This window comes from Acomys minous, assembly GCF_964271855.1.
Source record: "Acomys minous genome assembly, chromosome: 1".
Taxonomy (NCBI): Eukaryota; Metazoa; Chordata; class Mammalia; order Rodentia; family Muridae; genus Acomys; species Acomys minous.
In genome coordinates this window covers 34,414,602-34,436,512 of record NC_140483.1, presented here as the reverse complement: position 1 = coordinate 34,436,512, position 21,911 = coordinate 34,414,602, and the positions used below count along the sequence as shown (strand labels likewise).

Below are 21,911 nucleotides of genomic sequence, written 5' to 3'. Positions count from 1 at the left end.
TGGGTGAGGATGGTTCCGAAAAGAAGCTGGACTTGATTGCACCATCAAATGCAGTACTGGGGGCTGGAATGATGACGGATTTTTACCTCTGCTGAAATGGGCACAGACTCTGGTTCCTAGTGCAGCGGCAGAGCAAGGGCTTGGGGGAGGGTGCATTTCTCCAAGTCTTCTAGTACTTTGAAGTCATGCAAAGTCATGAGGAGTGCCTTCCTGCAGGATATACAGCCATGCACCTGGAAGAGATGGTGATTAATGGGCCCACACCCAATTTCTTTGACTCCCGCTCCTTTTAGTGCTTACCACCAGTGATGCTTCCGGGGATGTTTTCTCACTTGAGAATATGGAAGACACTGTAGAAAAATCATTCTTAACTTTCCTAATGTTGCTACCCTTTAACACAACTTTACATATTGTGGTGACCCCCAACTATGAAATTATTTTCATTGCTACTTCATAGCTGTAATTTTGTTACTGCTATGAATCATAATATAAATATCTGATATGGAGAGTTTCTGATATTAGACCCCTGTCAAAGAATCAATAGACCCTCCCCCCGCAAAAGGGTCGTGACCCACAGCTTGAGAACCATTGCTTTAGAGGCCCAGTGAATGCAGTCACCACTACACTGAACAAAACCAGGTCTGAAACACAAATTTTTTTCTTCTCAGTCTCTTTGCCCTCAGAAGCTCCCTGGATTCTAGGCCAATCACATACAATATCACAGAGGATATACTAACTCAACAAATGACAATGGGGGCTGAGCATGAGAGGAGATACTTGGTTGGCAGCACACCTTCACAATCTCAGGTTTCTTCTTCCCCCTGGTGAGTGTGACGTGGAGTGAGCTAGACCATCATTGTATCAGTGTCTCAATCTAATGGCCTGTGTCCCATGGAAAGCCTCAGTTTGGCTTACAGAGACTACCCAAGGCTATACCCATTCCTTCTCCTCCTCATTTGTACTTGTCTACTCCTCCCTTTCCTTTCCCATTTCCCATGAGGCATCTTTTTCCTTAGAGAAAACCACTTTATTGCCCTCTTGCATGCTTTGCTGAGGTCAGTTTTTCCTCTCAAGGTCCTAAAAGGATTCATTCAGCGTATTCAGTCATGGCGGGCTGCTTTAAAACATTGCGAAGGTCCTCATTTCAGATAGTACCTGAGTGCCTAGCACGAGGCCTGCCACACGGCGCATGTCCAGTGTGTGTCTATTCAATGAGTGGTTAGACCAATAAATAATATCTGTGTGCTCTTCCATAAATAGTGAAGGATAATTATAAATTCCATAAATACTTAAAATTGCTTTTCTCTTTATGGTTGTGATGCTTGATGAGAATATATTCTAAATGTGTCTATTAAATCTTTTTTATATCTATGGAATAATTTTTGGCTAAAGGTGATAAATTTTGAGAGAAGAGCATGCCTTTTGAAAATGAAATCTTATAAAGTAATGATTTGTTAAAGTGTGTATAGCAGAACACTGGTTCCCCCTTTGAGGTTGTAATAGCTGTTAAAGGAAACACGGTCTGTAGGCTAAATGGAGTTCTGGGAAAACTGGATTAATCAGTTTTTTCCACCATGCGATGCCCAAAACTCTTAGGAATAAGATAAAGGACAATATGTAGCCAGGGTGTTCCTGCAACACCTCGGCCTGTACTACAGTGCATAAGGCAAAATTGTTTGTTTTGTTGGTTTGGGCATTTTATATTGCTGATAGTCCAGCTTAGATTGAAATTCCTCAGAAGCTAGAGAGTGTTTATGTCTTTGCTAAGGGCCCAATTCACACCACTTTCCTTATGCACCATACCCTGCTTTGCATAACTAAAGAGGAAAACCAACCAACAAACAAAAAGAACCAAAACATTCCTTTATGTGTCATGACAGGTTATCAGACGTCTCCAGTGGGCTGTGCTGCCTCTGTTTCACAAACAGGCCTGCAGCCCCAGTGGCTCCACGGTAACCTCCCAGGACTGTCCCATAAATGCCGGTTCTCTGCACCATAATTACCAGCTCTCTCTTTGGTAGAGACACGGGCATCTAGGAGTAATTGCTAGGGATCTCACAGGTCCAGATTTATAAGAGGCAAAAACCTTGTATTTACCTCGGGGTATTCAAACTGTGCAGTGGAAGGGATGCTATTGATCACAGAATGAGGGGGAAGAGCCTGAGTTTTCACCTCAGTATTTTTCTCACTGGGTGAGAGCCCAGCTCACTAGATTTATCATAGAAAGGCCTATGGGGAATAATTCTCCTCTTCTCTAGATCTCATGTCTTTCTTGAGTTTTATATGCAGCAATAAGTCTGACCTGACTGTAATCAGAACCCTTCGTTGTCTGCAGACAGAACTGGCTTGTTTGTACCAGAAACTAGGAATGTGAAATCTTGGACCAGTCTAAAAATCTAACCCCGTGACTTTGGTGATTTTCCTCTAGAGATCTCAGGGAATACGGAGGACATCCCCCTGGTGCGCTGGAGGCAGCAATGGCTGGAGAACGGTACTTTGCTTTTTCATATCCATCACCAAGATGGTGCTCCAAGTCTCCCTGGACAAGACCCAACTGAGGAGCCCCAGCATGAGTCAGCAGAAGAGGAGCTGAGGATCCTCCACATCTCAGTCATGGTAAGAGCAGCCTAGCAGCAGCCTTCTGGCCAGAAGTAGCCTGTGCTCACTCTTGATATGAAGAGACTTGTTGCCAGCATTGTACTCATCAGTTTGTCATCTTGATGGCACAATATCCAAGGTGATTGCATATGAAGGAGCATGCAGTTCTGGGGGGTCAAGGGCATAGTCCTTGTATCAGTTCAGCTCTGGGGAGGACACTTGCAGCTATTCACATCATGATATATGGCTATGACCGGGACAGGTATGGAAGAGGTGGCACCCTAAACAGAAAGCTGGAGGGCTCTACAGTTCCCTCAGAGGACTTCTCGGAGGCTCCGCCTCTTAAAGGTTTCACACCAACCCCCAATACTGCCATTCTCAGGGCTGTGCTTCCAATCCATGAGCCTTTTAGGGAGAGGGGACATATAAACCACTGCAGTAGACATAGCTGGGTAAAATCTAAATCCAGGGAGATCACTGAACACGGTAAGATGTAAACTTCTCATTTTGGGAGAATGCAACCACGTGTGCCATGAAAGTTTCAGCTCTTTCTACAGCATCATTTCCCAACTGTTTTCTCTGGGATGTTTTAGAGAACTTACTCCATGGAGGTGCCTTTATTATTGTTTGGGTTTTTTTTTTAAATGACTTAATCTCCAAGGTGCTTGCTACTACCAACTCTTCTTTCCTTTTATCCCAACTGGGAAAAATCAGCACCCTGGGTTTTCTCTCATCCCACAGTGAAGGGTACACTAATAGATGCTCTATAGCCCAGTTCAAACCTTCACCACCATCACCCCATCTATATGGCAATATGGAGCTTCAGCAACATCATGACGTTCTTCCTAAAAACTAGGAACCTGTTCTCAAGAATATCACTAAGAGTGGATGCTATAATGACAGGCCTGTGAGGGATGTGGGATTTGCTTTGGTAATGTCTTGTTTACTGGTGAATACTTAGCAATAGAAAAATGTATGCACATAGCCAATGCATTGTGAGTATTTGTGGAACAAATGCATACATTTTCAACGGAGACAGAAAGTATGCAATTCATTTGACGTCTAATGTGTTGGTGAGCCAGTGCTCTATCTATTTCTAAGGAGAGTGTGTTGACACTGGACTGGTTCCTCATGGGCTGTGTGTAGTGCACGGCTCCCTCTGCACTAACATGCTCACAACTGGCCCAGCCCAGGTCTTCATGTAGCTTTACTTCATCTCTTGTTCTGATATCATTACATGTTGTTTAGTTCTACCCAGCACTGCGTTAGTCTCTGCTACAGTGCAGTGAGCAGAGTACGTTTTCGATATTTTGTTATTGATGGTAGCCTGGAAGAAAAACAGTACATTTTTATATAGCATAAATTTCTCTATTACCCAAAATTTAGGATGCAAAAGTATTTCTCCATAAAAATCCTAGTTAGAAAAACCTGGCACATCTATACTAACGTAGCCACTCAAATTGGCACTTGTCCTGACCCAGTGTCTATACATCTTAATGAACTTCTGGATAGTGAGAGTAGCACGAAGTTGCACTTTGGAGTTTATGCTTCTATTATCAATTACACTTGATGCATGTGTTCACCACACAATAAAGGAGAAATCCATGACACTTAAAACTAGAAAAAGAAATGGCCTTATATCCTCTTTTGTTTTTTTTTCCTCTTTTGTTTTTAACAACTCATCTACCTTTTACCTGTTTACTACAAGTTGTTTACAATAAAGTGACTTTTATTTCTTGAAATAGTGATTTAAGTCTCTCAGAATGTAAACATTTGATTTCTTCTCTAGTCAGTGTCCTCATAGATAACTGGAGTGATAGGTTACCTACATGGACACAGGCACTTGTGGATAATGGGTTCTTGAACAGGAAATGGTGAACCCCAATGTCTGGGTAAGACTGTAAATAAAGTGAAGAAAGGAGACACTCTGCGTCACAATTGAAATCAGTCAGTTGACTCATGGGAGACAGTACTTGTGGGCCTCTAGTAAAAAGCTAGTCTTCTATCCCAGGGAAGGGTATCCTCTTTAGTGCGAGCTATGGCTTCCAAAGAACTGTGGCCTCAAACAGCCACACCCAGTCAGCTTGGGCCTGGATCATGTTCATGTTTATGACAGCAATGTCCCCCATAACCACCTAGTCTCAAACTTGTGCTCACAAGCCATTTTAGTTCTGTCTTCCATTTGATTTGAGACCATTTCGAAGGGCTTAGCTTTTTTATACCAAAAATGTAAAAACCAGATAAAACTCCAAGGATGAACATTTGGTGTGATCACATCAGAGCATGGGACCCTGACGCCTAAAGATTAAGACCAAGGCTATGTGAGGAGAGGGCACCAACAACTGGAGTTGTGGGGGGTTGGCAGAGGAAAAGGATACAAGGTAAAAAAAAAATGGCCCAAGAGTGCCTGCAGCTTTCCCTAGAGGCTGCATCACACAGTCAGGGCAGCAAGGATGCTACCATCCATCCTTAGAATGAGATGTTCTATCAAGTTGTCCAGAATGCTCATGTGTGCACATGCATATTCGTTAGTAGCTTTAAAGAATAAAAAGATGTTGATCAAGGATGCCACAGGGCTTCAGGGAATACACTGTGCTATACCAATACCTATGAGACACCCTACACGCTAATGCCTGAGTTGAGCGTCCCTGAGCAGGGATTCGTACGCAGTTGACATTAGAATGAAGAGGAAACAGTGCCAGCCTTGCAGCCAGCTTTCAGGCCCTTCTTCTATGTTTCCAGTTCCCCATCACAGGCCAGCAGTAACATTTAATTTTTCTAATAAAATGGGGCATTCCTTTCAGCTTCCTTTTGGTATACTGAATCTCATTTTCAGCCAGGCTGGAGAATGCAGAGGTTTAAAGGGGACAAGGACGAGGATGGCAAATGTTGGGTTGCCTTCGGGGTGTGGCCAGGCTTCACTTCCCCATCCGTGTTTAGAAAGTCTTCGTCCTCAGCTGTTGTGTGGAATCTCAACGTGAAGAGACAACAGCCGTCTTCCCGCCCATCCTCGTAAAAAGTGGCTCAACACGGAGCCTGCGACAAACGCACCTGGCCTCCCCTCTCTGCTCCCATTCTCCTTCCACCCTACGCACCCACCCACGCTACCTCACCATCCTGAGGCTGCTTCTCCAGAAACAGTTTCAAAGTCTGAAGTTGAGGATCTGCCCTCAGCTCAGAAACCAAGCCTGAGGGTATCCTGTTTGAAGATGTCGTTCCGAGAGTCTCTGATGGTTTCTTCTGAAGAGACTCGGGGATTGGTAGAGTGTATTTGATTCACTTTATACCATATCCTTTAGAGGTAATGTAGGCAGCTACTTGAGGCATCTGGAGAAGCAGCCTGATAAATGTCAGAAGATAGTAAAACCCTTTGGCTACTAATAGTCTCGGACAGTGGCATGATTTCACCTCGATTCTCTTACGCATGAAATAACAATAACACGGCTGTTTTCCTATGGACTCTAATGCTCCATAATGATACTCTTTTTTAATTTCAAATTAGAATATTAGAAACATAAAGGTTATTATCAAAACATGAATATGCCCCCCTGTTTCTCTCCCTCTAAGAAGTTGAATATTTAAAAACTTACCAGACACTCTTAAATATTTCCAATATGTGCACCAGGAGTGGATGGTTTTGTGAAAGCCTTCAAGTTTACCTTTCTGTGTATTCACACTTTTCTCAGATGTGTTGCCTTAATGCAGAGCCTAGCATTTGTTTTCATATTATGCTTTCACTATATTTTCTTTTAAACACAACATTTAAGGAATGATGGAATGACCAATAATATATCTTTTTGCATTCTTCTGAGTTTACATGAAAGAGAATTGTGCAAACTCTCTCACCAAAAGCATCCAGTACAAATCTGTGATCAGCAAAACCAGGGGCTTGCACAAAACCAATACTCTAGCTGGGCACTTGGCAATTTAAAACTTTGGAAAAGCTTTCTTTTTTTTTATTTTTCAATCACATCCTAAAATTTTTTGAATTATTTTTTCAAAAGAGTCACCATTCCTTCATCACATACAATAATTGGATTTCCCTCCTGAAATCTCACGTTATTGCTTTGAGGGTCAAAGGATATATTTTAACCTCTTGCATGATTCAAACTTGGCTGAAGAGATTTATTTCGAATTTTATAGGATAATTGACACTTAGAACCATGACAGTACGAAAGCATATTCTTTTGCAAACTCTTGGACTAGTGATAGCAGAAGTGATGAATTAAAACCGAGTGTGAATTTTAAACCAAAAGTAAAAAAACAAAAAAAGAAAAAAAGCTTTCTGCAACAAAGCAAATTGTTTATTCCACAGAAGACTAGATTTTGACACGATTTATAACAGACACTGCTGATTTAAATCTCTACATAGTACTTCTGGTAATTTAACATACGATGCACATTTTTCTCTTTAGAGTACGTAAAAAGAATTTAATGGTGCATAATAGACTGTAAATGCATTATCTCTATATTTCATAGCTGTAATTAGAGATGGCAATGTTAATAGATTTTCTAAATGCCCATAGGTTGGTTAAGTTTTTCCCAGCAACTAGCCTTTAGTTTTGTCTGTCTTTCTGTCCATCTGTCTACTTTTTGTTGTGATAACTCCTATTGCATTAGTCATGTGACTGGTCTTATCCACATCTGTCCGTGGCATCACAAGATATTTTCCCTTTCATTAACAAAATGGGGGAGCAGGGGAGCAGTTTCTAAGATAATCAACAAGCTCCCTAAAACAATTGTCTTTGCTCTGTTTGTTTGGAAGACCACTATGCAAAAATCCTAGAGGTACCCTGGCTCACTGGGACTGATGCCCAGACTTTAGTAAGATTTGTCTTCCAGACCTCCCTCACCTGTCACTGTGAAATGGCTCTTCTCCTGCCAGGAAGCACTGCACTCAGTTATACGTGAGTTCCTTTGCTGATTCAGTGGCTCATCCCTCCTGCTTCTAATCGGTGCCTCTCTGTGTCCTGTACCTTCAGAGCCTGGCTACAGTATAAACCTGTCCTTGATTGAGAGCTGCAGGCATAGGCTTCTCATGCTGATTTTTACCACTGCAGGTTATGTACTGACCTTTCTGAAAGCTTCATTATCCCATCTGTCGGATGAGTGCATTGGTGAGGCCTTCCAGCATTAGACAGTAGAGCCGCACTCAGGCCTGTGATGGAGTTCCGCTACAGGACTTCATATGGAGATGTGAGAGACAGCACTTCCCTGATTAGAAAACAAACAATCAAAAAACAATAGATTTTCAAATGAGAGATTCCCATGACTGGAAGTTGCTTTCAGCCTCTGGGATCATAGCCTGGCTTCTTCACACTGTTTCTATTGTTTTGTTCCTAAAGGTTAGCTTCTTACAGGTCCACTCACTGTTTCTTCTTTTTTCTTTTTTTCTTCTTCTTCTTCCTTTTTTTTTTTAACATTCTGATGATTTCATATGTTTGAAGTTTCCTTTACTCTTTATGTGACCTCATTGGTGACCTCTCCTAACCATAGCTTTTCCAACTTGTTTCCCACTGTTTCTGTTTCCCTTTTCTCTAATTCTACCTCCTAAGAGGGGAAAAACAGGCGGATCAAACCATTTACCCTAGTTCCTGTTTTTTCAATGGTTTCATATCATGTTAACCCATAGGTAGATGTAATCCTAATCTTTTCATGTTGGCTGTAGTTAAGGTGGTTTAGTGGCAAACTCCTGCTCCTGGCACAGCTGGGAACAGCATAATTGTGCACGCGCGCGCGTGTGTGTGTGTGCGCGCGCGCGCGCGCGCGTGTGTGTGTGTGTGTGTGTGTGTGTGTGTGGTGAATAACAGTGCTTTCATTGTTTATTTGTTTAGCATGATAAGCACACTAAGATCTAACTTGAAGAGCTGTGAATAGAGTCACAGATGATGTAGGCATCCTCGCTATCACTAACCATCATCATCAGCACCATAATCATCAAAATCTGAATGTGTATTTGCTACAAGACAGATATTATTTTAAATGCTTTCAACGTATATAGACTTTTTTTTTCTATTTTCACCACTACACTATACATTACAAATTGTCACTGTCTGGTCTTACAAAAGAGGTGACTAAGGAATAGGAAGGCTAAAGCCTAATTTTAAAAGCTATTAATTTGCTGGTCCAGAATTTGAATCTGGATAGTTGGCACAGTTTAGGCTCTATATGATAACAGGTATGTCTTTGTTGCTGTGTGCATTTGTATGTGTGTGGGTGATGCACGCGCATATGCACACACACACACACACACATTAAAACATATACATAGACAACATATGTGTGGAAGTGAGTAGACAACCTTACCACATTTGTTTGAAGCAGAGTTTATTTGTTGTTTTTCTGCAGATATACAGGCTAGCAGGGGCATTCTCTTCTGGGATGAGTTCATCTTGTCCAAGTAGGAGCCCAGACATTTGTGCTATGCACCCAATTTTTGCGTGGATACTAGGGATTCTACATCAGGCCCCTCATACTTGTGAGGCGGCCCCTTTTACCAGCTGAGCATCTCACTAGCCTTTTTGTCTGTACTTGTAGAGGGGCCCAACTCATGTCTGTCCTAATGGAAGTAACCAACCTGGCTGTAGTACTTACGTGTATTCACTAGCAGCAAGTGTTGTTTTGGGAACCTGTGCTGAGCCTGGTCTGGTACAGTCCCCTTTGTTGCTTTGGCCCATCAAGTCTGTGGGCACTAGGACCCACGGCCCTGCTAGAACACAGAGCTTTCTGAGCCTCTACCATGCAGCTGACCTCAGAAGCTCAGATTCCTTTCAGCCTCACTAAACCCACCTGCTAACCTTGGCTTCCACTGCCCCTCCTCACAGCTGGCTTTGAGCTTATTGGCAAGGAAAGAAGGGACCAGCCGGGGAATTCCAACGCTGAAATTGTTAGTCGTATAATGATAAACTCAGGCTTCTCTCTATATACAGTTTTGTCCTCTTGCAGGAAAGTTTTAAGAATCAGAATGATTTTCTTCTTCTTCTTCTTCTTCTTCTTCTTCTTCTTCTTCTTCTTCTTCTTCTTCTTCTTCTTCTTCTTCTTCTTCTTCTTTTTTAAGCATTGCCGATCTGCCATAGATTTAAATGAAGCATTGACTCATTCTCTCATTTCAGTATTGATTCTTTCATTTAACTGTATTTTTCAGGCTTCAGACATCTTTAAAGATACTAAAGAGATAGAAATTAAGTATTACAAGGTTCTTCTTCACAGAACATTTAATCATTTTATTAATACTTGATGTTTGCGGATAGCCCTTGGCAGACCTGAGAGTCGAGTGGACCAGCTGTCTCCTCTCTAGTCCTTTCTTGTTTGTATCTTCCTTCAGCTTTGCTGGATATCCTAAGCTTCATTGAGGCCTTCCAGCTTTCCCAGCTTTCCAGAAACCAAGGAAAGTAATAAATAGGCTGGATCTTCATGAATATTTTGCTGCCTCTGAACCATTTGATGTGATATTCTGTCCAGCAATTTAAACCATTTCATATAGAAACTGACAATATGCTTTTGAATATTTAGTTTCCCCAAATCTCTGAAGATTCCTATAAGAGCAGGAGTCATAATCTTTATGATGTTTAAATCAATTATCAGGGATTGAAGCACTTGGCACTCTCTCAGAAGACCCTAGTTTGGTTCACATGACCCACAGAGATGTTGACAAACAACTGTAGCTTCAGTTACATGTAAGCTAATACTTTCTGACCTTCTGGGGCATCTGCACACATGTGGTGCGCGCGCGCGCACACACACACACACACACACACACACACACACGTTCACACACATACACACAAACACACACACACACACACACACACACACACACACACACACACACACACAGTAAACCTTTAAGCCGATATTCAAATTAATGAAGTTGTTCCTCACTGAGTACTTTATTCTTTCCACAGCACCACACAAGATCATTTTTATGCCCAACACCAAATATTTTCCATAGGAATTTTGTGAAATGAGTGAAAATGACTCCATGTTCCACATGTGAACATCGACACTTAGGGAAATGCCCGATGCACCATGAGATGTGAGTCCTGGCCTCACAGCTCTTGTATCCAGATTCATCTTTGCTACAGTATCCCCTGAGCAGGTAGCTTCGGGGTTGCCTGGTCTGTGGAGACTTTCAAACTGCAAAGTAGTTTTGTTTCTTTCAGCTAGCACAGCAGAAATCCCATACTTGATGAAGATTAGGAAGATATATATATGGAACTGAGCGCATTGCCGCCATCGCATGATCTCTAGGCTACTTCAAAAGGTGAAGGGCTGCTTTGGACCGTGAGAGCCAGGCTTCCAACCAAGACTGGCGTTGGCTAAGAGTAAACACTAGTCTTTGAGAACCATATTAAGACTGTAAGTTCTACAGCGCTGAGTTGCCATTACATAGCTTACTGCAAGGGTTTTGCTATCAGAGACTGAGCCAAATCATAAGCCTAGAACTTACTAGATTTTCTAGTGACATTGTGGAAATTGCTTTATCTCTTTAAACTCTCTTTAGAACAGGGACAGTACAAGGTCTTACTCAAGGGGCTGTTTTGATGATCACATAAGGGATTCTTATGGAGCACTTCCTACATTGCCAGGACTGTTGGAAATGCCCAGTAAATACCAGCTAGGTAAATTCTCAGAGTACTATGCAAACTGCCTGTAACAATTCAGTGTGCAAGGTGTTACCCATGGGGCTGCTACCCTAGGGAGCCATAAAAGCAGCTGGGATCATAGCAACCCCTCCAGAAGTCCTGGAGGATCTGTGCTTAGGGAAAAGATTGAAGCAATTAGGTCTATGAAAGCAACAGAATTGGTCTATTACAAACTATAGCATGTGTTCATGGATATCCAGGCACTGATAGGCCTCTGTTTCATTGTTTACAAGGTTTCCTAGCAGGTATCCTAGCAAGTATCCTATGGCTTAGGCTGATAATCCCATCTCCAACTCATTAGTGGACTTAATTTTTAATCAACCCATGTGATGTCATTATGGGAATTCCTTTTCTTCCCAGGTATCCATGTATACAAAGATTGTTATTTCTTCTGTTTACAGTCACAAAAATAAGTCATAGAATGATTGGCAATACTCAGGGCTAACATTGTCGGAAAACAGAGATTCTGATTCCTGGTGCTGTTGTCTTTCTCCAGACGATACTGCTGTTTCTTCTTAGCGTACCAATCAATCAATTTGAGGATTCTCTTATAGACTTGAAGTAGCCTTTAAATCTGACTGTAAACTTGTACCCTCAGGCTCTCACTACAGACATAATAGACTTGAATATAGAATGTGGAGCCAGCTATAAACCCACAGAGAGAACCTTGCAGGGACAAATATTATCTAAACTAATGGCCTGTAGAGGGCACCTGATAAGCCTGTCCAGCTTTGAGGGCATGTGAGCTGTTTCAAGTGTTCAACTCTGACCAAAGCAGTTCCCAAACTACCATATGTAATATGTAATATATTGGTATGACTGCTTCCCAACAAATTTTTAAAAAAAGCAATCAGTGAGCCACGTTAGGACTATATGCTATAGTTTGTGAGCTTGATCAAATAAATTCTCATCTTGTCTTTAGAACTTAAGGAGACTGAAATGTAATAACCTGTCAGATAAGTGCTAAAGTCCCGTCTTCAGTGTAAGCAATGACAGCACACTATTTTAGTCAGATCTGTATAAATTGATTGTAATCGCTCCTTAAGACATACATTATTTTTGTGAGAAATTGAAGACCATGTGGTATTCACAAATTCAGACGAACTCTAAGCACACTATCTATTTCTGTGAGATGTTGATAGCTTTAGTCAAGACACACCTTGGTAAGAACAAAATAATGCTTATACTTGACAGGAGAATGTAAGCAGTATATTCATGGTATGCTTTTTTTTTTCATTTGTAATAGTGATGGTTACTGCTTGGTTTCAACTTTGCTGCAACACTGCTGACTTTTATGAAATGTCAGGATATGTAAAAACTCCTCTGTAGCAAACACTCACTATAAATGCACAACAATGAATGTAGAACTGTGCTCCCAAATGCAGTGTAACAATAAAGATAGCTTGCGTGGAGAGTGGTATTAGGATGCTTTCAAAGCCTGCTGCTTTCTTGTATCCTTACTGAGGCTCAGGGTGGACAAAGGCATTCAGACCTTGCCTTATCATGTCAACTTTTCGGTGTCTGCTGAAGTTCAGTAGAGGTCTTGCTTTTCTGAGACGATGATGTCAGTAGCCTGAAGTTGTGGAGAGATCGGGGAAGGGCAGGTACTTTTAGCTGCTGCCTTTCTATTTCTGATTCCTCCCATCCTGGTACCTCTACCACTGCTGCTGACATCCTTGAATAGCCAGAGATGAGTCAAGTTGCTGACTAACTTGGGATGAATCAGATGTCGATTTGTTGATGTTGTGTGGTGGCTGGCAAAACTAAGTGCTTCATTGAGCAGTCTCGATACCTGTATTTGGGGCTTTGTACAACGACTTTTGGTGGCCCTGTGATGTATATTCTGCTACCCAGATAGCATAAAGAAGGCAGGGCTAAATGGAAGATGTGTTTGGAAGATGTGGTGCCAGATATAAAAGACTTCAACATTCATTTTCTTCTGTACTATATCTTATCTAAGGAGGGTTATGAAAGGGTTTGGGACTCAGGCGTGCAGACATTTGTAACTGGCGTGGACGTGACAGAAGCTGACATTTTCTGGCTTTAGACTCATTCTTACAGAGCGAGGTAAGTTGTCATACAGACGGGACAAACCTGGGAGGGTTCTGTGTCCCAGCAGTGATATCAAAGTGGCCATCTTTTATTCGCTTTCCTTTTTCTAAATGTCATGCAGTATGCACATCCAAGTCACCAGGCCTGGATTTCAGATGGCTATGTTGGCACCAATCCTGCAATCATGCAGGGCCTCCTCTTTCTTCTCGGACTCCCCCAAGGACGGGGCAGGACAGCACCACTCCATGCCAAATGGGGCTGTGCTGGGAACTTCTATAGCAGGGCTGCACGAGTAGAAACCCAGCTCTTCTAGAATAACCTGTATTGGACCTTATGAATCATGTCAGTGATGAGGAGAAATAAGCCAGTGAGACTCACAGCTTGGGGTTAAGCTAAGGCCACTGAAATCTAAGTCAGGGGTTAACGTCCCCTTTTTAATCAAAGCCCTCTGAAACCTCAGGTAGGTTCTTGTGAGTTTTCATCTCAAAATATGGACTTTGGCTGAAATAAACATTCTGAAAACTCTGTTTTTTTTTTAATGCCATATTTTAATTTACTCTGCATTAGCATTTTTCAAGCATTTTTAATGTAAATTGACTGATGAGTCCAGCTTAAGCTTATTTCATTCTTTATCTGAGACGAAAATACCAATAAAAGCTCAGGTTCGAAAGTCTACTTAATTATCTCAATGCAGGTTAAAAATCATTTTTCATAACACTGATGATGAAATAAAAATGGTTCGCCCTTCTACCAGACATTGGTGTGCCACGTTCTAGGAACACACAGGCAGGCCCTGTCCTCTTCCTTGGGCATCCCAGGTTAGACGACCTTGCAGGTAGCCTTGGGCTATCACATTCTGGTGTGTGAAAGTGAAGGATGTCTGGGACACAGAGGTCCCTGGTTGACATACTTGAAAGCAATCTATGCAGAAACTGTCATTCCCTGCAGCTACTCGATCTTCCCTTCCCCCCCCCCCCATTCATTAACATGAAGCAATAGACTGTGGGGAAGTAGGGGGGGTGTGTTTGTGTGGCTATGGGTTAGGTGGAATGGAAGATGTTCCATCTGAGAGGGATGTGCTCCTTCCCACTGTCTTTGGGAGAGGCTTGGTGACGGTGATCTCTCCCCACAGCACAGAGGAGCCTCTTGGCAGGTGACAGAACTTGCTGAGCTTCTCATCACACGGTGTCGGTGGTGTCGACTCTTCTCCTCTCAAGTGTCTCCCTAGATGAACTTCCAACTTTCCCAGCAGGAAGTAACCCCCGCCCCTTGCTGCAATCATCAGCCCCTTGTGCTCATGAAACTGAGTTCGAACTATATTCTCTCCATGGCAAAGCGCCTTGAGGAGTCCCCTCCCGCCAGAACACTAAAGCCCAAGGTGTCGAACCTGTCACAGCCTGACCCTCAGCCTCCATACACATATTTACTCTTTGTCCTAGCCACCCTGAGCACCTCAGCTGTGCTTCCTGGACCTCCTCACTGTTCAATACTGCCATGTTTTAAGCAGTGACGACCCTGTGGCTCACAATGATTTTGCCTTTGTGTGGCATCACCTCTTCTAATTCTTGAAAATTCCATCTTCACCTCTTGATTTCCTCTAGGAAACTGGCCCCAACTCTGCTTCCCTCTGTGCTATGTTGAGTCATGATGGACATTTCCCCGTGGTCCTTCTTAATGTATGAGGGTGCCTCCCGTGGAAGGGCATGCCTCACTGGGAGGCAGTAAGGGCTTCTGTATCCCTAGTCAGCAGCTGACCGTCTGGTAAGAGACCTTAAAGGACTCTGGTAAAGATCACAGCCCCGCGAGAAAGGCTGAGCAGGTCTGACCACAGAGCTAAAATTCAGAGATGCACAATGGCTGGATGACTGGGAGTTGGTAAAAAACCAGGGACTTCCTTTCAGATGGATGCTTTTGTTCCCGCCTCCTCCTTTCTGGTGGTCTTGGCTCCCTTTCCTCTCTACATTCATGGGACTAGAACCTTAAGTGAAGACTGTTACTCACAGCAGAAGTGGGTGGCCATGAGACTATATCTCTTCCATATTGCATATATAATGTATCTCATACATAAATAAGCATATCATTATCATCATAATTGATTATATTAATAATTTGTTACATATAATAGGTTCATATACATATTTTAGTTGATAGTGAGGGAAAAAAAACGACTGAAAGATTTTTAGAGTGAAAACTCCAGTTCTGAATGTCAGGGGGCATAGAATAAGTCCTGGGCCTGAGGCCACATGGTGGCGTTATGCATTAAAGTTCTGGAAGTCTGGGGAGTTTCTTACCCAGCCTTTTGGCAGCAATGCCAGCTGTTCCTTGTTTTCTTGTCCTTGGTGGCTGTTTTCACACTTCTGCAGTTTGCAGCCATAATGTCATGATACCTGCTATGTCCCCATCAGTTGTTCAGATGTGGGAAGTACATTTGAACCTAACAACAAGTAAAGTGCTAAAATCCACAACTGGCTTCCTGTTCCCATTAGAGTGGAGTCTGGGTTATAAGTGACCTATAATAAGGTAGTTCCCACGCAATTCACATTCCAATGTGCTTTCTTGATTAAGAGGAAAAAAATACGGTGCTATAGCTGCTGTGGGGTGAGTGGAGCCTTCAGTATGGCTGTGAGGTCTCCCTAGCTTGTGACCCTTATATGTCATGGTGTGGTGGCAGAGAAAACTGCTGGTCCTGGCAACATCTGGTCCTCCTACAGGCCAGATTTACCCCCCTCCAAGTCCAGAATGGAATTATCAAGAGTTTTTCTGTCCTCTCTCCAGTCACTGTAGAAACAGAAACATGAGTGTAAGTGATTTAACAGAAATAAGTACACACAATGTACAGATTTTTTTAAAAAAATGAGAATTAGAGATTTAGTTTCTAAGCAAAGGGTCCTTTAAAAAAACACACTGTCCCTTTTACAAAACACGTGATCCAGGTTGCCATGGATAATTAAGTGCTAAATAGATGTTTTAAAAAAATGGTGACAAATTTCTTTGCCCTCTCTGGTGATGAGACTATTCATGCGGTGCCCCACGGACTGGGGCAGGAACAGTAAGATCTAAATACAAGTTAATTAATTTTACCAGGAAAAAAAATCGTGTCCACTGAGCTGAGCCCTCAGCCATCTCAGAACTGCTAGCTAACAGCACCAAAATACATGTGCCAGAGTGGGGCTGGAGAAAGATATCTGGCTCTCTGAAAACACAGCCCTCTTTCTGAACTGAACTGTGAATCCATACAATGCACCTGCTATTTGAACATCTTGGAGGTGAGAAAACTCTCAGCCTACGCCAGCCGGCTTCCTCCATGGAGGCTGGGTAGCTAAGTTTGTGACCCAATGAGCCAGCCCAAGGGCCAACCAGCTACTAGATACAAAGACAGGTGACAAACGGTGTGAGAGTGATGCTACCTCACTGAGACACTGGGTATCAGCTAGCTGAAGAATTGTACTCACCAGGGGTCTGCTGTGGGCTAGACACTCTTCTAACACAAGGGTTCTAGAAGGTATGTATACTTAAAATGTGGTTGATGCATGCCAGTCTAGTCAGCACTATGATGTGAGGAACCTAAAAGTATGGATTCATGTTTAATTGATACCAGCGTATATTTTGGGAGTTGGAAAATACCAGAAGGAGAATGTGTGCTGGGGTTTAAGAGTGGGGTGAACTTAGGCAAATAGGAGGGATGGGTTTGGGCACAAAATCATGCTTGGAAATGTCAGGGCAGAAGAAGAGTAAAGGCTCAGAGATGGGCGTAAATAATAGCTCTGTTATCTTGTACCTCTCGCACACACACATGCAAGGAGAGAGAAAGAGAGAGAGAGAGAGAGAGAGAGAGAGAGAGAGAGAGAGAGAGAGAGAGAGAGAGAGAATAAGGGGTTAAGAATAATAAAAAAGAATAAGCCACAACTATTAAAAATGTGGAAAACTGAAAGTTCATGAACACTGTGATCTAAATTAAAATTAATTCATAATGGCACTACCCCGTGGCTGGGAACAGTGAGTCCAGGGTCGCCTGCCCCAGACACAGGATGAGACATTGGCTTGGCAGATGAGGTCGGCCTCACCAGTTGCCTAGGAAGCAGGAGTCTCTGCTGTTCTTCCATCATGTGATCATCCTTGGCTGGATCAGGCTGACCCACAGATTCGCTCTGCATGATTGAGCCACTGATCAGTAAATTAAAATCCGACAAACAATAGCGCAGTTGAGCCTTTTGTTGTCTCCCATGAGTGGGGAGCAGGGGAAGCTAGGGCTCAGCTTCAAGCTTCCTTTTGCCCTGGGTCGTCTTAAGCTGGTAAGCATCAGGCTTGTGCCCAAGGTCCTGGTGGATGTAGCTGGCATCTGACTGGGAACAAAGAGAAGCACGGCCAGCTGTGAACGAACAGAAGCTTCTGGGTCAAGCTCTCTACCTCACACCATTACCATTCCACGGGACTCCTGCCCCTCGCCCCTGCTCCCCCCCCCCAAAAAAAAACCATGTATAAGAGAGGACGCCTGAAAACCAGAAGAACAAAGCTGGCAGCATGTGGCAAGGGTGGGTGGGTGGGACACGAGGAAAGGAGGAGGCCTGGTAGGGCAGTTGGGGATTTAGTTGTTGTTGTTTTCACCTTAATGATGGGAAGGATTTGAAAACTTGGTTAATGGCTTTGCCAGAAAAAAATGTAATTAGCTGAGGACAGTATGCTGCTGATGTTGGAGCTGGTGGTTTAACGAAGCCTGCCCTAATGAGGATGTCAGGCTCTCGCTCAGACTGCCTTCACAAACCAGGCCTCTTCTCCTGACTTTGTGCTTGATTAGCTCCGGAGCCAAAGGGAACACAACACGTTCTTTAAAGGGAGAAACGAGAAGCATGCCAGTTAGTTCATGGCCCTGGAGAGGCAGCTCTGCCTGCCCGCCTTACCTCTGTCCTCCTCCTCTCATGCGTAGGGCCTTTGGCAAGGGACGAGGGCTTGGAAGGGATCTTGGCACACAATGCTCTGTCCGTGCTTGGGTATCCGCATCTCCCCTAAACCCTAACTGCCCTCTCTCCTTCCTTATGCTACAGTCATTAACCCTATTGTGCATCTTTCTTGGAGGCCAGGACTGAGCCACAGCTAGAGCGTTGAAATGGATGTGACTGTAAATTCTTTGTTCTCTGTAGGGTTTAGGTAAGAACTCAGGGCTTGTCTTTAAATGTTTGACTGTTGTGGGTCTGGTAACTTAGCAGCTGAAGGCACCTCATGACCAGCATTTAATGGTTTGTGTTGGGAGTGAACACTATACTATCCTTCAAGTCTGTGCTGGTTAATTTTTATCATCATGTGGTTACAACCCATAGTTACCCCCGAAGAAAGAATTTATATTGAGGAATTGCCCAGATCAGACTGGCCTGGTCCGTGTCTGAAAGAAATCATCATGACTATTGATTAGAATGGAAAGACCCAGGCAACTGTGGAGGGGACTATTTCTTAAGCAGGTGGTCCTGGGCCATCTAAAAACGCTGAGGAAGCTCAATCCACAGAACAAGCCAGGAAGCAGCATTTCTTTATGGTTTCTGCTTCAGCTCCCCAGAGAGCTCTTTCCCTGACTTCCAGGATGGACTGTGGTCTGGAAGGACCTACCAACCAACCTTCTTCTCCCACAAGGTGCTTTTGGTCAAGGTGTTTATCATAGCAAATGAAATCAAACTAGACCAGATCGTAATGCAAAATGCCACGTGGGCAGTTTTGTTTTTTATATTCTGTGTCTACACGTCTGAGTAGGAAATTTGGGGAGGGGAGTCTGACAGTAACATGATTCCTAGTCTCCATTAAGAGGTAAAATGCAACCGTCTCTGTTGTATGCTGTAATGCTGTCCAACTGTCTACTGTTTCACACAGGTCTCTAATTGTAGGATAAGAATTTATGGACAATAAAGAGATTCAAGTCTGTGTGCATATATATTTCTCTCTCTCTCTCTCTCTCTCTCTCTCTCTCTCTCTCTCTCTCTCTCTCTGTGTGTGTGTGTGTGTGTGTGTGTGTGTGTGTGTGTGTGTTTCATGTGTAGATGTGAGCATGGATGTTCATAGCATGGATGCTGAGATGAGAAGACATCCTTGGGTGCTGATTCTTAAGTACTTGGATCTTTTGTTTGGGGTTACAAGTCTCCCTGGCCTGGAACTCTTCCCCCCTCCCCCCAATGCACCAGGATGGCTGGCATATGGCTTTCCTGGGACCTACCTGTCAGACATGTGGGGGTCCAGGGATCCACCTGTCTAGAATGCAGATTTCCACAGATCCAGCTATCTCCTCTAGCCATCTTTGCCATAGCTGGAATTGTTGGTAATTCCCACTAAATCCATTGTTGTGTTATTGGTGTTGGTTTTCGGTTTTTGGGTTTTTTTGGTTATTTTATTTTATTTTTTAATTTTTTAATTTTTTTATTTATTTTTTATTTTTTTTGCAGTTTGCAGTTTGTTGACCTCAGAACTCAGGTCCTCACGCTTGGGAAGCAAGCACTTTTCGGACTGAGCTATCTTCCCAGCCCACTGCTTATGCTTTTGAAAACATCTATCCCAGAACTATTAATATCAAGTTCCTCTATCTATGTAAATTGACCCTCTTTGCAACAATTGAGTTATTTCCCTGGGTTCTGTATTTAGGTAGCCTGATGATCGAGCTTCACTAAAGGTCATGGAGACATTTGATGCAGGCAATATTGATAATACCAAGTATAGGCACATAGAGATCCTTGCTTGCCCAGTTCCAAAGATTAGATGTCAAGGCAAGATAGTCCAGGGTTTAATTTAGAGAGGATAATGAGAGATTTGTATGACAAGAACCCTGGTCATCATTGTAGACCTTTCTTCTTTTAAAATGTCCCGTGGCTGTATTAATAAGGTCAGTAGTTATGTATTGACTTGACTTTGGACCTCCAGATAAAGTTGTAGAAATTACTTAACCCTTTTGATGTTCTATTTTCTTTTTTAAAATGAAAAACATTAATTTCTAGTTATAGTTATTGGTCACATTCAATGAAGTAATGAGTTTAATTAGGCATTGTGTCCGACACACGATAAGAATTCAACAAACACCATCATTACTATTAGTTTCTTGTCTCCATAATACCAAAAGTATGGGAAGATGACAGTATGTTCCCCTAATGACCAAACAAGACAGAAGCTCAAAGCAGAATGAAGCATACACAGTGGAGCTGCGATAAAAAGCTGAGACTTATGAGAAGTGCTTTGTCCTTGAGATTGTCTTCAGACAAACTATCAGCTATATAGATTTGCCATTCTTCTATTGTCATTGAAGAATCTTTAACAGGAGAATAATAAGAGCAAGGATGTCTGGTTACCTGAATAGGATCAATAAAAACAGGCCTCATAGCATTCATGATGATCAAGTTATACCCTACACTTGGGTCATGAATATGACAAAGGTCATACTTCACCTAAAAGGCCTTCCCACCCAGACCTTGTGTAGCTTCTGTGAGAAGCACAGCTTTCAAGGGTTCCTCTGATTTTTCATCTTGGAACAAAACAGATCTTTGATGTTATAACTTTGATGCTTATATCGTGTCAGTCAAGACTGTGGACCAAATTAAGGGAGATCTTTTTTTAATTTTAATTTTTTAAAAATTTATTCAGATTACAACTCAATTGTTGTATCACTTGTATCCTCCCGTTCCTCCCTCCCTCCCGCTTTCACCCTATTCCCCTCTCCTAGGTCTAAGACTGAGGGAGACCTCCTCCTCCATTATATGGTCATAGGCTATCAAGTCTCATCTTGGTAGCCTGCTTATTCTTTCTTTGAGTGCCACCAGGCCTCCTCACCAAGGGCAGGTGGTCAAATATGATGCACCAGAGTTCATGTCAGAGCCAGTCAATTAAGGGAAATCTTAACTTCTATTCTCAGCTCATGGGGTCACAGGCCATTTTCATCTCAAGTCACTATGATGTCCAGGCATGCTTTGCATATGGTCTGCTGCAACGACTTGGTTTTAAAGTAACTGATTACTTTTCTCAGTTCCAGCTGTTGCCCACAAAAGCCATCAACTCTTTAAGAGTTTCTTTTCTCCCCTAGGACTGGGATGCCTCACAATTGAAGAGATAAAAGAAAATCTCAAATAATTCCATCTGATTAAAAATTCTAATGGTCATTAGCAAAAATACCAACCACCTCTTCTGTTACTTGTTCAATAATCCCCTTAATGTCTGGTCCTAATGGAGCAGATTATTATCACAATTTTATTTCATCAAGATCACCCACTGCATGGAAACAAGGAGGGAAGAGAAAAGGAGTGTAGCCAAGAATAGGCATTGGGCATTAGCCAGCTGGAGATGTGTATTTATCGGCTTCATGCTTGGCTAGTGAAGTTTTGAAGGGCTGGTGCTCATAGCCCAGGGAGAAAGCCTGCCTCATGCTGTTCTGCCCATGGGTTGCTGAAACAGCGACCTGGACTGCTTTTGCTTCTATGTGGATCCTTTAATCTGCCAGCTTGGCTGTCATGCATAATATGCACATTTATGCACGGATGTACACACACAGCTACACAAATGGGTTCCATGAGGATCTGTCCTTTTAATATCTGACACTGATTAGGGATCACATCCATAATGTCTGCCTCAATTGCATCATTTCTCATAAAGCTGTTG

At 42.8% G+C, this 21,911-nt stretch overlaps 1 protein-coding gene across 2 annotated transcripts in view; it reads left to right on the top strand.

Moving 5' to 3' along the window:
• Positions 1 to 21,911, top strand: part of ASTN1 (astrotactin 1) — a 310,168-nt gene that overhangs the window by 110,286 nt on the left and 177,971 nt on the right. For both annotated transcript variants that reach the window (XM_084772141.1, XM_084772142.1), the window contains exon 2: positions 2,429 to 2,616. In XM_084772141.1, coding sequence (XP_084628267.1) covers positions 2,429 to 2,616 — 188 coding nt within the window. The remainder of the gene's footprint in view (positions 1 to 2,428; positions 2,617 to 21,911) is intronic.